At 49.3% G+C, this 14,917-nt stretch overlaps 1 protein-coding gene and 1 long non-coding RNA gene across 5 annotated transcripts in view; one reads left to right on the forward strand and one right to left on the reverse strand.

The window, feature by feature from the left end:
- Positions 1-14,917, forward strand: part of TBC1D14 (TBC1 domain family member 14) — a 110,018-nt gene that overhangs the window by 61,454 nt on the left and 33,647 nt on the right. For all 4 annotated transcript variants that reach the window (XR_011567284.1, XM_070791865.1, XM_070791866.1 and 1 more), the window contains exons 4-5: positions 11,647-11,765; positions 13,664-13,746. Coding sequence is in view for 3 of the 4 variants with exons in the window: in XM_070791865.1 (XP_070647966.1) it covers positions 11,647-11,765; positions 13,664-13,746 (202 nt within the window). In the remaining variant the exon portion in view is untranslated. The remainder of the gene's footprint in view (positions 1-11,646; positions 11,766-13,663; positions 13,747-14,917) is intronic.
- Positions 859-4,633, reverse strand: LOC109560753 (uncharacterized). The gene is made up of 2 exons (XR_002180989.2): positions 4,307-4,633; positions 859-2,490 (listed from the first exon to the last, which is right to left on the reverse strand). It is a non-coding gene; the product is annotated as an uncharacterized lncRNA (long non-coding RNA).

The following is a 14,917-nucleotide window of genomic DNA, read 5'->3' on the forward strand; positions in this document are numbered from 1 at the left end:
CCTCCTCTGCTTCGATCTTCTGAGGACACTTGGGGTTATTTTGGGCCCACCCAGATAATGAAGGATAATCTCCCCATCTCAGGGCCCATGACGTTAGTCCCGCCTGCAGTCCCTTCTACCACCTAAGCTAACAGTCACAGGTCCCCGGGATTGACATGGCGTGTCTGGGGCCATCCCTCCGCCTAGCACAGGACTGACTTACCTCGTGGTTGAGGGGGCTGAATAAGACGCGTCCCGTCTTAGCTCAGATGCTCCCTCCTAGGTGGCGTCTTCTAAGCGGTTCTCCCTGGCCACCCTGTCTGAAGGCCCGTCCTCTGCCAGAGCGCTGTTTTCTGCAGCGCTCTTCTCCGTCGTAAACTCTTGGGCACTTGCTGTTGCCTCTTTAGTGCCTGCCTCTCGACCCCTCCCAGAATATGAATCACGAAGCTTAGGAGCAGAGCTTGTTTGCTTTTCAGTCACTTTCTCCCCAGGGCCTAGAACAGTACCTGGCTTTATTGGATGGTTAATACAAATTTGTTAATGGATGAAAGTGAAAGTCACTCAGGTATGCCCACTCCTTGGGACCCCATGGACTCTACAGTCTATGGAATTCTCCAGGCCAGAATACTGGAGTGGGCACCCATTCCCTTCTCCAGGGGATCTTCCCAACCTAGGGATCGAACTCACGTCTCCCACATTGTAGGAGGATTCTTTACTGTCTGAGCCACAAGGGAAGCCTGTTAAATGGATGAATGAATTTCAAAATTTCAAAGCACGCCACTTTGTAGACTTTCTTCTTATCTCTATGACATCATAGACATTTCCCCATATCATTAAGTATTCTCCCATGATCTCGTTTCTACGCACTAAGTTACGGCCTTTGTGTAGCCATATCTCCGTTTATTTAACCAGTTTTCCTCAACTGGGCACTGGAGCCGGCGCTTTCCTGTGAAACCCAGTGGTCTGTGGCAAGGCGGGGTTTTGTCAGCAGTGTGTTAGGGTGCTGCATGGAACACATCACCCAGTCTCACCTCCTTGACCTCAAAGGGTGGAGACCACCATGTTGTAGGTTAATCAATAAGGAAATAAATCCAGTGTGCTGGTAGCCTGGGAATGAGCTCTGGCTAACTCAGAAACTTCAGGAGGCAGAATTCTTTACAGGTGAATTAAGATGAAAGTCAAATATAATGCCATACTGAGATAGAGTAGAGGCTCTGTTGACTTCTTATTTTTAAGTTTAAAATTTTAGTAAATTCAGCCTGTCCTCACCTGGTATATAGTTAAAACTTTATAAATGGTACTCGGATGTAAAACATGTGGTAGGAACTGTTGTTAAAGTAACTTGCAGGTTACGACCTGCCAGAGGAGATCAGCAGTGTGTTTTTGGTAAGCATATCTTAACATGTGCGTCTCATATTTAATTCAGTGAGCCTGCAGGCTCACCATGGACTAGATGTTGGTAGGAGAGGCTGAGAACCCCGCCTGTCTTTGAGACCAGAAGGAGCTCTCTTCCTGTCTCAGGACTTATTTCTGGAAGGACACAGTAACTCCTCAGGCTGGGTCGGCTGCCTCTCCTGGGGCTCTTGGATCCCCCTGATTCCTCTCCGTCACAGGACCGAGCACCCGCAGAGTGGTAATCGTCTGTTTGCTGGTCTGTGAGGGACGTGAGGACAGGAGCCTTGGTCATCTTTAGTCCTAGGGCCAAGCACCGTGAGTGCTTCTGGGAGAGACGAAAAGACGGACGGGAGAATGGCGGAGTCCACACGGGCCGCGTGTCTCCTCTGTGCTGGGGGCTCTGCTCGTCTTCAGTGGTGGAGAGACAACAGCCAGTCCCCACCCTCAGAGGTTTCCGAGTCTCCTGAGGGAAATAAGTACTAATCAGACAGTCATGTAATTACAAGGTGTGATTAAGTGCTGTGAGGAAACAGAACCTGATGCGAGGAGGGAGGCGAACAGGGCCTTGCTGTAGTTTGCAGGGGAGGGGAGAGAGTCTTTCTGCAGGGAAAGTGTTTAAGATGAGCTCTGAAGATGAGGTCGGCCTTCGTACTGGTTTAGTCCCCTTGTGAAGAAAAACCTTAAACCTAGAGAAGGGTTCAAGGAAGAATTTAATGAGGAACAGCCGTATATCATGCTCCGCTTAGACTGAACAGTTGTTGACGTTTTGCCGTATTCATTTCATCCTGCCTTTCTAGTTTTAAAAAATGGAATCACTTGAAAGTGACTTGCAGGTATCATGACATTGTACCCCTAAATACAGCACCATTCAGTGCTCTACACAACCATGAAGCTGTCATCAGGCTTTAAAAAATCATCAGTGATTTCCACCACAGCAGCTGGCCGCGACCACGTTCAGCCGACGTTCATGACCAGATCGTGCTTGCTTTCTCTAGTTGCGCCGCACTGTTCTTGGTGAACCAGCATCCAGCCAGGTTTGTGTACTGACCTCAGTTGTTGGTCACTTCATTCTCTTCATGGAAAACAGTTACTCTGCCATTCTCTGATGACATTTACCTTTTTTAAAAAAATGATCATGGGTTAAAGATTCATTTAACACATTGAGGAGATGTGTGAAATGAAGCAGTAAGATGGAAAATTATTCCAAAGACATCTGAGGAAGTAGATAGTTATAGACATAAAACCAAACAAGGAATTAGAAGATTGCTAGGGTAGGTTTAAATAAACGAATAGGGTAAGAAAACATCACCTCTGGAGTTAAGTTTTAGGTTGGACATAAATGTGCAACTTAATACGTCACTTCACAGTTTCTGGGCTCTAATCGAGTGGTAGGTAGCACAGGCTTATCTCCTAGAGGATTAAAAACTTCAGGCAGGCTTGTTAAAAACATCCAGGTATAAATTGAAGAGACACTTCTCCCCCATGCATTTGTCTTACTTCCAGATTTTGAGTAAGTTTTGTAAACAAGGCTTTCCTTAATCCTTCCAGCCAGAATCAGCCTCTCCCTTTTTATCCTATTACTTTTAACAAATGGCTTTATTGTGGTATGATTATCATACCATCAGATTCACTCAGTGTGCATGTTCATGATTTCTTAATAAACTTAAACAGTTACGCAACAGTCACTACAATCCAGATGTAGAATATTTTCATCACTCGAGAAAGTTCCCTCATGCGTATTTGCAGTGGATCTCTGCTTCCACCTCCAGCTCCACGCGTGAACAGTGATTTGCTTTATGTGGAGAGATTTGCTTATCAAAGACATTTCATATAAATGGAATGATGCGCATTACCTTTCGCTGCCTTTCAGCCCGCGGTGCCCTGAGGCTCGCCCACGTGCTGTCCGTGTGCAGCATGTATCAGTGCCCCTGTTCACTGCTGGAGGTGCTGTGTATCCCGTCCTCACTTAGTGCTTTCTTTTGGTGTTGGGCTACAATGAATAATGCTGCTGTGCATATTTGCTAGCAAGACGTTTTGTGGATGTATTTTTTATTTCTTTTGGATAGATTCCTACAAGTGTGGTGGTGGTGGTGGTGGTTTAGCCGCTCAGATGTGTCGGTGTGTATTGAACTGTATATATAAGACACTGCCGGGTTCTTTCTAAAATGGCTGCAACTGCCAGCGACTTATGAAAATTTCTTGTTGCTGTCTGACTTCTCAACCGCAGCTTGATGGACACTGTAGGTTTCTGAGTGAAGTTTCTAGTGGTAACTTGGTAATGCTATTGTTATTCAGAAAGTCAGCTGGGGAAAGCCTCCTTCCATGGTCTGAGGAGTTGGGAGTTTCCATCACGAAAGCAGGGTCTGTGCTGTCTCAGACCCAGAGCTCAGCCTGTGAACATTGGACCCATGGGCTGACCAGCAATCATTTTGACCTCACGGCAGATTTTAAGACTTAAAGCACTGAGGTATGATCTGCAGACAGTGGAATGCTCTCCTCTGAAGCGTACTATTCAATTAGTTTTGAGAATGCTTATCAAGATAGTAATTCTGTCACCCGGGTGATACATTCCGCCCCTTCCCAGCCCCAGAAGGTGTCACTCGCCAGGTTTCTACTGTTACCTTTGTGTGCAGCCTGACGTTTTAATTGAACTGATATTGTTGTGGAAAACGTTTGAACCGTAGTACAGTAAAGACCCTGATGCTGGGAAAGACTGAAGGCGGGAGAAGGGGACGACAGAGGATGAGATGGCTAGATGGCATCACCGACTCGATGGACAGGAGTCTGAGTAGACTCCGGGAGTTGGTGATGGACAGGGAGGCCTGGCGTGCTGCAGTCCATGGGGTCGCAGAGTGGGACACGACTGAGCGACTGAACTGAACAGTACAAAGAAGAGAAGAAAATAGCCATCACCCCACTCCCCGGAGGTTACCAGTGTTACTATTTTTATGCAGTTCCTTCTGGTAGCATACGCTTCTCCTTTTCAAAAGTCTCACAGAGCAGAGGTCTGCGCATGCTGCCGGGCGCTGTGCCGCTGGCCTTCGGAGGGAGCGTTTTGCAGCGTGGTGTCTGTGCTCAGCGCGCCGAGTCACTCGCTCAGTGCTGGCAGCACTCAGGCCCGGTTGTATCGGGTCAGGTATCCCGCATCTAGAACCCCCAGCCCGCGTGGGCACGCCCCGAGGGGTCCTGAGGGCGCCGCGTGACCCTCCTGCCTGGCCGGCGGTGCAGGGACCCTAGCGGGCCCGGAGACCCGGTGTCCTCCCCCCGCCCCAGCCCCGCCCCAGCTCCCAGGTCCTCGGTGAGCCAGGCCTGACGCGCCGAACCCGAGCTGCGGATTGGCTGCGTGGCGTCTGCGCGCGATTGAGCGGCCTGCCGCCCCCGCCCGCCCGCCCGTCCGCCCGCCGGAGCCGCCGGAGCCGCCGCCCCGAGGTCCCGCCGCGGAGCCCCGTTCGCCCGCTCGGGCATGGAGCCGCCGGCCGCGCGCCTCTGAGCCCCGCGGCGTTCATGGTGAGTGGGGCCGGGCCCGCGCACGCCCCTCCGGGGGACCCGCCGGCCCGGCCCCGGCCGGAGGCCCCCGCGTGGTTGCACCCGTGTCCATGTGTGGGCGCTCCACGCATCTTATCTGCTCCAGCGAGCTGCAGCTTGCATGCGGGCCGCGTTGCTGCGCCTTCCTCAACTGCCGTGCTTTGTCTGCGGTGCCCTGGAAAGGGTTGAGTTTTAACGGGTACCGTGGGAGACCGTAAAAGAGAGCACCGGCGCGTCATGATTCTCATCACCCACAAGGGGATTGCAAGCCGGTGTTGAGATTGAGGACAGGCCAGGCACCCCTCTTAGAGGCCTGAGTGGGGGAAGCCTTTGTACGGGGATCGGGGCTGTATTCCCCCCTTTTCCTCCCACTGTTCGCTCCACGTGCAGACGGCAACAGTAAGCAGGCTTGTTAAAACCCATAGTTCAGATTTATTCCATTTCATTCACCAGTCCACAGAGGCACGTCTGTGTTCTACATGTTTTGGAAGGACTATGACAGGCCTCCTGAGAGTTGTTTCCCAAATGCCAGCATTTCCGGTAACCTAGAGGATGCTTTCTGGGGAAAAGACTGGTAAGTAGGTGAAAGAGGTGGAGTAGGAGGGGCCCCTCAGAGGATCCCGGGGTCCCTCTTACTGTGAGGTCAAACCTCGTTGGTCACAGAGCACTGTCGTTTCGGAAGTCCCAGTGTTTGTAAGACCTGTTCAGGCTACTCCTACCCGCTGAAAATGGCAAAACAAAACCCGTCTCGTGTCCCACATTCCAACTCTATGCTCACCCCTCCCCAGAAGTTGCTCGTGACAAAGGGCAAAGCGTAAAGCCCGCTGCAGTGTTCTGGGTGCTTGACATTCAGCTGGTCTTCAGCGCAGCCTTATTAAGCACCCCTCTTAGCGGGGAAATACTGTGAGAAATAATTTTGTAGTAACAGTGACAGTAACACTCCCTGGCATTTTTTGGACCCCTGCTATGGCTGTGTGTTAGGTTGATTCATTCCCTTTGAATAGATGGAGAAACAGGCTTGGAGACCTGAAGAAACACGCTCAAGGTCGCGCTGCTGGTTCAGACCCAGGCCTGCTGCCCACTCCAGTGCCTCTCCGGAAGGGGCCTCGCCTGTGCCCAGGCGGTGGCCGTGGTGTCGCTCTTGTTGGCTCGGGGCAGTTTTCTAATAGGTGCCAGGTAGTGACCTCCTGTGCTTTTATTCTAGACATGCCTCTGAAACCTTCTGGTTGTTTTAAAAGCTCATCTTCATGCTGTAACCAGTTGAGGCCAAGGCGTAAGCACAGGTGTTAACTGATGGCCCTCTCTGCTTATAGCTGGGGTAGATTTCAGGAAGCCAGGGGGCTTCTATTGCCGCGTTGGGGCGTAAATGGCTGCCTTTTACCGCACTCTTCAGTGCTGGGAGTAACAGTGATGCCTGTCTGGTCATCCTCCCAGGAATTCCTCCTTTTCACTGTTTGGGAATCTTGATCATTTCCTCTTAGGCAAATGTCTGTTGAGGCAGACTTTTTTTTGTCGTTTCTTCTTTAACCAGCAGAGTAAACACAATTTCGGAGTCTCATGCGCTGTTCTCATCCTTAGCGCTGTTCCGATCGTGCACAGGAGGAAGACCTTGCCGTTGGATGTATTTAACAGGCTCGTCGCACCCCGGGCTGTTGACTCTCTGGCTCTACACCAAGTCTGGCTCTTCCTTTTTTTTCTCTCTCCTTTGCTCTCAGCCTGTCCCATTGCTTCCAGGTAGCTCGTTATTGAGACCGTAAAATCTGGAACAGAACTTTGACTCAGCATCATTCCCGGTTTAAGGTGCTCATGCTCCCCCTGCAGAGAGGCCTGCTGAGCGTCGTCTCTTGGCTGCTCTCGTGCTGTCAGGATGCCTGGTCCTCGTGGCTTCTAGCCTGGCTCCCCCATCCTCTGTCTGCTGAGATAGCCCCTTTAGGAAATGCTTTCTCTGCCTCTCTGCAGCCTTCGGTGTCCTGTCCTTGGGGCTCCAGCAGCTGTGGCTTGCCCTCTCACGGCGTGTTTTATTATCTGCCCTGGCCTCGCAGCCTCTGCTGCCATCTTCCTGCCCCAGCCAGAATGAGCCCTTCAGGCCTGGGGTCTGCCCGTCCCCTTCACACATGAGGGGGCGTCGAGGCCCTACTGTGTGGCGTCAAGGCCCTACTCAGCTGCCTGGGCTCCCTGCCTGCTTACCTGCTTACTGCTTTTTTCCTGACCTTTTCCTGGGTTATCAGACACGCCCCACACTGGGGCCCTGGTTGTGTACGCTAGGTTTTTGGGGGTGGGGTACAGTAGGTTTTGTTTGTTGTCTCTCTCTGGTGTTGGTCTTTCCTTCCCAGCAGCATACAAGGTAAACCACTCCAGGCGGGGACTGTGACCTGTTCTAAATGAGTGGCTTGCAAACCTGGTTTGGCACAACCCCCGACTCCTATCCCTGGGTCAGACAGTTTGGGTTGAGACTCAGTGCTATCAAAAGGCACAGCTATAACTAGGCATAGAGCTGAAACACACTCTCCTTACTGTTTGCGCCCTGGTTTTTTTTTTTTTTTTAATTGTTTGATTTAAAAAATGCTGTCATGACCAGTTAAACTGATTTGCCCCTAGAACTTTGAAGAACCCCGTTCTAAATTCCCTCGGGTTATACAGGGTGTTGGAATCTGTAGCCGTTCCTTGAATGGATGTTTTATCCTCATTAGTCGGTAGGACTTCAGATGAGCACAGCAATGAATGGCATTGTTACTTGGTTTAAACCAGGAATCTTTGAAACTTGATCCTGTAAGAGCCCCAGGAGGAGAAGAAACTTTAGAACGGTGACTTGGATTGAGGCAGGGACGACCCTGTCGTTTGCCTGGCACACGGAAAGGGCTCATTCTTTATGGGCAGCCATTGCACGTATGTCCATCATCTCATCATCACAGGAGTCTTCACAGTCGCTCCTTTTCGTGGCTAAGAGAGAAGCAAGATGATTTGCTTCAGGTCAGAGCCAGGACTTAGAACTGAGTCTTTCTGCTTCCACATCCCCAGCTCTTGCCACATCACATGCTGACCTCAATGTTGATAAACTCATAGCTGAAAGTTGTTTTTTTCCTGAGAGTGACTTGTCCTCTCTCTTGTTCCTGATGCTGGTTTGGAAGATGAGCTTCCGGTTTGGAAGATGAGCTTACTGTTGATGTCTCTAGGTAACAGTGTGAGAACTAGGTTTGGAGTAGGACCTGTTAACCATCTCCAGAGCTGTTCGTATTCTGAAATGCCGTTTAGAATGTTGAAGAGGCTTTCCCTGGGATTGCAAGCGTGGACGGGACAGGTCTATTTTTTTAATCATGCAGTGCAGTATGTGGTTAAATCATAAGTATTTGCCTTGCGTCTGCACTTAATTGGCTGTTACAGGTTTGTGTCATAGTCGAAAGCTTCGTTTAGACTGCATGTGAATGACTGAGTTGCTTCTGGCCCAGGCAGTCTGCGGTGGGCTGTGTGGCTGCAGAGCCTGGGCGCTCCTGCTCGTCTCCTCTATCCCCTCCTGATCGCCACCCCTGCAGGTCCTGTCTCTCAGGGTCGGGGGGTGGTGTGAGCCGGGGAGTTGAGCCAGTGTGTAAAGCCCTTGGAAGGCACGTGGCTCGTTACAGCTGTGCTGCGTTTTATCATCTGTGATGGAGCCTTTGAGCTCCCACTGAAGAGACCGATCTTTTAAAGATCACAAATCAAGGCATTTAATTAACGTTACAACTCCTTTTCATATCTGTGCTCTCTGCAGACTTTGCAGGGCTCCTTGATTGTTCTTTGGCCAGCCTTCCTGGAGCATCCCTCTGCCCGGGGGCTGTGCTGGCTCTTCACAGCCTCTCCTCACTCCGAGACAGCCCCCTCTGCCAGGTGCTGTTACCCTGTTTGCAGATGTGGAAGTGAGGCACCGGCAGGCTAGGCTGTGCTTCGCCGAAGGTTGAGGCTGGTTCTCGGAGGATCTGAATTTGCTGCCGGGCCTTTCTGGCCCCAGAGACCACACTTGACTCAAATGGGCCCTGGGCCCTTCCCTCCACGGCTGCACACCTGTGTGAATGTATCCACAGGGGAGTTCGGGCCTGCGTAGAGGGCTGGAGAGGAGAGTCCTACAGGCTCAGCACCTGGCTGGCTGTGCGTGGGGGCAAGTCACTTCACTCTCAACCTTAGGGGCTCTGCTGGTAAAACACGGTGACACCTGCCGTAGAGATTGTCACGGAGATAAAGTGCACAGAAGCAAGTGGCAATGGGCATCCACATTCTGGGGCATCTAACTTGGGTCTCGGCTTCTTTGGCCTTGGCATGTAGTTCATCAGACCAGGGTCAGCAGATGAGTAGCCCTTTACAGGGTGTTCATTAACAATGCTCGTTAAAACGCAACATGTCTCAGAACCTTTCTGAGCACAGCTCTAGGTAGTTTTCCTATAAAGTTCAAGGTTCTGCATCAGGTGCTACGTATGACACTCCCTCATAGCTGTTTATTACCGTGTTAAGTTGCAGCTGAGTGCCTGGCACATGGAGGTGCCCAAGTATATTAATGGCTGAACACGAGTCCATTTTCCCAGCTTTGGGTAAGTGGAAGTCATTTTAGATTTTCATGGAACTGTTTTACATCGGGACGACTCACTGGAAAAGACCCTGATGCTGGGAAAGATTGAGGGCAGGAGGAGAAGGGGGCAACAGAGGATGAGATGGCTGGATGGCATCACTGACACAGTGGACATGGGTTTGAGCAAGCTCCGGGAGATGGTGGAGGACAGGGAAGCCTCATGTGCTGCAGACCAGGGGGTCTCAAAGAGTCAGACATGGCTCAGCAACTGAACAGCAGCAACGAACAATGCTGCGCCGTCTAACCCTGTGCATCCAGTTGTACAGAAACTGCCCCTCCCACCTGCTTCTTGGTGCACACCCTTCTCACAGCCTGTGGGTTCTGAGGAAGTAGTTTTTCCTTTAAACTTTTTAGAAACCTCAACAGGCTTTTCTGTCTGACAGAATAATTGCTAGCCAAAGAATTTTACCAGTAACACGCCATTAACAACTAGAGTTAATAGAACTCACTTAGCAGTTCATCACTTTCCACTCCTGATACTGCTTTGGTTGCGTCTGGCGTGCTCACTTAAATCTTAGGCCAACTGCTCTGATGTTTATCTACCTTCCCAGCTAGGTGGCCTTCGCTTAAGGGAGAGTCCTGAGAGCCTTGTCTGTAATAGACAACAAGAAAATGCTGGGTTTTATTTTTGAGAAGGCTAAGGGCACAGAAACTAAACTAACTAGGAATACATCTTGTTTGTGCTTTACATGAAGTATTTTCTTAGAAGGCTTTGTGTACAATTAAAATGTGTATATTTTCCTACAGACGTCCATTGTGACTTCCAGAGATATAGCCTTAAAAAAAATTTGTCCTGAGGAATTTATTCAGTGTTTTTCCAGGTGACCTCTATACACTGAGGTTATTAGGTCCCCACTAGACCCAGTGGCACCCCACTCCAGTGCTGTTGCCTGGGAAATCCCGTGGTCGGAGGAGCCTGGTGGGCTGCAGTCCATGGGGTCGCTAAGAGTCGGACATGACTGAGCGACTTCACCTTCACTTTTCACTTTCGTGCATTGGAGAAGGAAATGGCCACCCACTCCAGTGTTCTTGCCTGGAGAATCCCAGGGACGGGGGAGCCTGGTGGGCTGTCGTCTCTGAGGTCTCACAGAGTCGGACACGACTGAAGCGACTTAGCAGCAGCAAAGGTACAGAGGAGGAAGGCATGGCAACCCACTGCACTGTTCTTGCCTGGAGAATCCCATGGACAGAGGAGCCCAGCAGGCTGCAATCCATAGGGTCGCAGAGAGTCAGTGTGACTCAGTTACTTAGCATGTGCCCACGCACGCAAGGATATACACATACGTGTGTGTGTGCACACACATAATTTTAGAAACTGGACTCTTTGGTCCAAGTTATTTGGCTCCCCTGAACTCTGCTGGTTGGGTGTTTGGAATGTGGGTCACCAGGTGTGACTGAGGTTTTGTGGTTGCAGTTCACAAGACAGATTAGTGACCTGGAGGTGCGGAGGCTGCTCCAAGATTTCCAGGGCATAGCACAATTATTTATGTACCAATTGGCATTGATGGCTTCATACATAGGTGTTAAAGAATTTCTTTTTTTGATGTTTCTGGTTTAAGAAAATGAAACAGCTTTAAGCACCTGCAAGCAAAAACTTTTTAACTCCTTCCTCATTTTGGAAAATATTTGAAAAGTTAACAAAAATCGATAAAACGTAGTGGAATAAATGGAAATGCATTAGAAATTAAGGATGGGAGTGGGAGATGAAGCCGGGGGTTCAGAGGAGTGCCAGAATTGGCTGTCACTCTGACTCTGAGCTTCCTGGTGGGCACTGCAGCAATCATTTAAATTTACCGTGTCCAGAAAACAGTACACGCCTCTTACCCAGAACATACATAGACCTGAGTCCATGTTTGTGGTCCCTCCGAGGGGCAGCTGGAGTGATGAGATCTTCAGTGACTTCCTACCCGTGCCGAAAGCCCACGGGCCCTGTGAAGTGATGGCCTGAACTGCAGAGCTGTAGGAACCCTTTTGTTGGCAGTTTTTCCTTCTAAAGAGCAAGAAATATTTTCAATGTGTCATCCTCAAAGTCAACTTAAAGGACTTGACAATTTCGTAACAAAACAGCTTTCTTACTTTGAGAAGGGCTTTGTAACCTCAGAGTTACAAAGTTACAGCCAGGCCTGGAGTTATCCCTGGTCTCTTTGTCCTAGGAATATGAAGACAAGGCTGGACGACCTAGCAAGCCTCCCTCTCCGAAGCAGAATGTGAGGAAGAATCTTGACTTTGAGCCTCTCTCCACCACCGCACTCATCCTGGAGGACAGGCCAGCGTGAGTCTGACCGAGAGTCTGTAGAGAGTTTGTTCTGGGGGATCAGTCTGCTTGCTGGTCACCATTTCATTAGCAAAGGACTGGGTCCTGAGGGAGAGAACACGTTAGCACAACACTTGGTAAAAGCACGGGCTCCTCCCCGTCCCTGTGCTGGTGTGCGTTCTGTGTTATAGCACGACTGACTTGGAAACGTTTCATGTAACGTAGAAGTGGGTTTTTTTAATTAATTACTTTTTATTTGTGGCTCTGCTGGGTCTTCATTGCTGCTCAGGCTTTCTTCCCTGGACGTGGAGAGCAGAAGCTCTTCTCTCGTTGCAGGATGCGGGCTTCTCGCTGCGGTGACTTCTCTCGTTGCGGCTCCTGGGCTCTAGAGCACAGACCCAGTAGCTGTGGCACAGAGGGGTGGCTGCTCCGTGGCATGTGGGTCTTCCCTGGATCAGGGGTTGAACCCGAGTCTCCTGCATTGGCAGGCAGATTCTTTACCACCGAGCCACCAAGGAAGCCCTAACCTAGAAGTTTTAACCCGGATTTTCCGTTAAGTGACTTTAATTTAGCATGTCTAAACACTTGCAGAACTGTTATTATAGACTGGCTTGTAACTGTAAAAAACAGCAGAGCGAACACCCTGCAGAGGGTGTTCCGGAGGCGCCCTAGACAGTGGCAGGACGGTGCCTGCATTCGCCTGCTGCTTCTCTGGGACGTGCTGCAGTAAACGGGCTGGCTGGGCCTAGCAAGGGTCTTCCCCTCCAACCTCTGGTTTGCCTCGAACTGACGAGGAGATCGGTTTTGGTGACTGGCCTGCGGATCGTGTTTGGAGACCCTAGTTAGATAAAGGGATTGATCCATCGTACCAGGCCAGAGCTTATCTCTAGTTAAGCGTCAGGTTTCCATAGAACCCTGTTTTTGAGCAGAAAGATTCCACAGCTTTTTTTTTTTTTTTTAAATCTTAAGAGAGATTGCAAAACGCTGAGCTAGAATTTCTAAGGTCCCTGCCAACCCTGACATTTAAAATTGATGAAGTCTGAAGAAGCAATGTGTGTCTTCCAATGTTAATTTTTGGTCATTGGACATTGTGGATGTATGGGTAGATGGGAAGAGAAACTCAGACACGGCGGACTCACAGGTAGGTAGGGACTTAGGGACTGTGGGTAACAGCTGCCACCCTGTGAAGCTCAGCCCTTGAGGCACTGCCTGAGACGCGAGCTGTTGCCCTGCAGTACAGACGGTCGTTCAGCGTAGCGCGGGGGGCGCGGGGGACACTGCGAGGCACACAGCCAGCAGACATGGCCGCCCGCCCGGTTCTCCAGGGCCAGCAGAGTCACCAGCACGTTTCGGAAAGATAACGTGCCTTTTATTATTTTAACCAGAATTAGAAGATGCCCACCACATTTAGGTGTTTAGAATTGCTGTATGAGTCTATGTGTGTGTGTATGTATATATATAGATATAGATATGAGACAGGTGAACCGCACAGCTAGTGTGAAACTTGCACACTGAAAAACAGGCCAGGGAGTAGATTCATGCATATACGTAATATACACCATTGGAGTACTTCACGGGTGACTGCTGACAGTGATTAGTGCATGTGGTCAAATCAGTTTCTTTGGAGACCTGGGGTGAAAAAAGACACTGAAAGATTTAAGTGTTTATCTCTGTTGGATTTGTGGGTAATTGCTAATTTCTTCTTTTTGCTAACCTTCAGATTTCAAGTTTTTAAAAATGAGCTTTATTTTACTTTTGTAAAAAGAATATATTTTTTGGTTTTAAAAGAGCTGTGTCTTTATCATCTAACAAAGGTAGTTTTCGTCTTTGAGCTTCTCATTTTTTAGTAAATGATGTTCCAAGTTTCTCTTTAATATTTAAAATGGTGGAAAAATCTTTTTTTTTTTCCTATCAAGAAATCTCCCAGCGAAGCCAGCTGAAGAAGCTCAGAAACACAGGCAGCAGTATGAAGAAATGGTGGTTCAGGCCAAAAAACGAGGTAATGGAATCCACATGTGTTTGGTTGTGTAAGGCAGCACAAGACTGTGTCTTCCTAGGTATTTTCTCTTTACATTTTGAAGCTTTAGAACCTGAACTTTGGTGAATGCCTTTAATATTTTGAAATTTATAATTTTTCATCAGAAATATACATTGCTGCCAACTGTTCATCCCTGGTAACTTTATTCGAGGTGATACTTGGGATTTATGTGAGGGGAGAGCCTGTGTGGGATGAATGTACTAGGGTGGGCATAGCTTTAGCTCGCGGGGATGGGGAGGCGGCTCTCTGCCCTCCGTGGGCTCAGTTCTCTTCACTTAGAAGGAGGTGCGTTGGGACTTGTTAAAGTGCCGCGTGACACCTAAAAACCCTGTGACTCTTAGACGGAGAAGTGTATATGATAAAACGATATGGTCTGCCCATGCAACAGAATACTGTTCAACCTTAAAAAGGAATGGAGTTCTGACACGTGCTACAACATGAAGCTTGAAGACATTGTTCTAAGTGAAATAAACCAGACACAAAAAGATCAATTCTGTACGATCCCACCTATGTGAGGCGTCTGTTGGGTTGGCCAGAGTTCCAACAGAAAACCCAAATGAGCTGCTTTGGCCAACCCAATAGAAAAGATTCACAGACACAGAAATTAGACTGGAGGTTGCCAGGGGCTGGGGAGCGGGAAAGGGGTGGCATGGGAAGGGGGTGTTTTGTGGGGACAGAGTTCCAGTTTGGAAGGTGGCTGTGATGGTTGCATAACAGTGTGAATGTACTTCATGCCACTGAACTGCACACTCAACGGGGATAAAGTGGTACATTTTATGTTTTGTGTATTTTATCCCCCAAAAGGTAAATGTAAATGAAAAAGCATGGTCTTTCTCAAGGTTGCTGTTATACACTAAGAGTTATTCTTAAGCTGTGAGAGGCGAGGTTGCAGGTGCCGTTGGAAAGGGGACTGGCGGAAGGAGCTCAGAGCTTCTGGTCTGTTAGTGTCTGGTCTCCCAGCTGGGGTGGTAATTTTGGTTTGTCTGTTTTGTGATTGTTTTGTCTTGTTCTTGTCTGAGTACTTTTCTGTATACATGTTATACGATACGTGTGTTACAAAAAGCTGACTGCATGGTAAGTAACACCTAAGGTCTAGACTTCTAAGCTGTGAGATGCACTGGGTCAGGCCTTA

Source organism: Bos indicus, chromosome 6 (genome assembly GCF_029378745.1).
Source record: "Bos indicus isolate NIAB-ARS_2022 breed Sahiwal x Tharparkar chromosome 6, NIAB-ARS_B.indTharparkar_mat_pri_1.0, whole genome shotgun sequence".
Taxonomy (NCBI): domain Eukaryota; kingdom Metazoa; phylum Chordata; class Mammalia; order Artiodactyla; family Bovidae; genus Bos; species Bos indicus.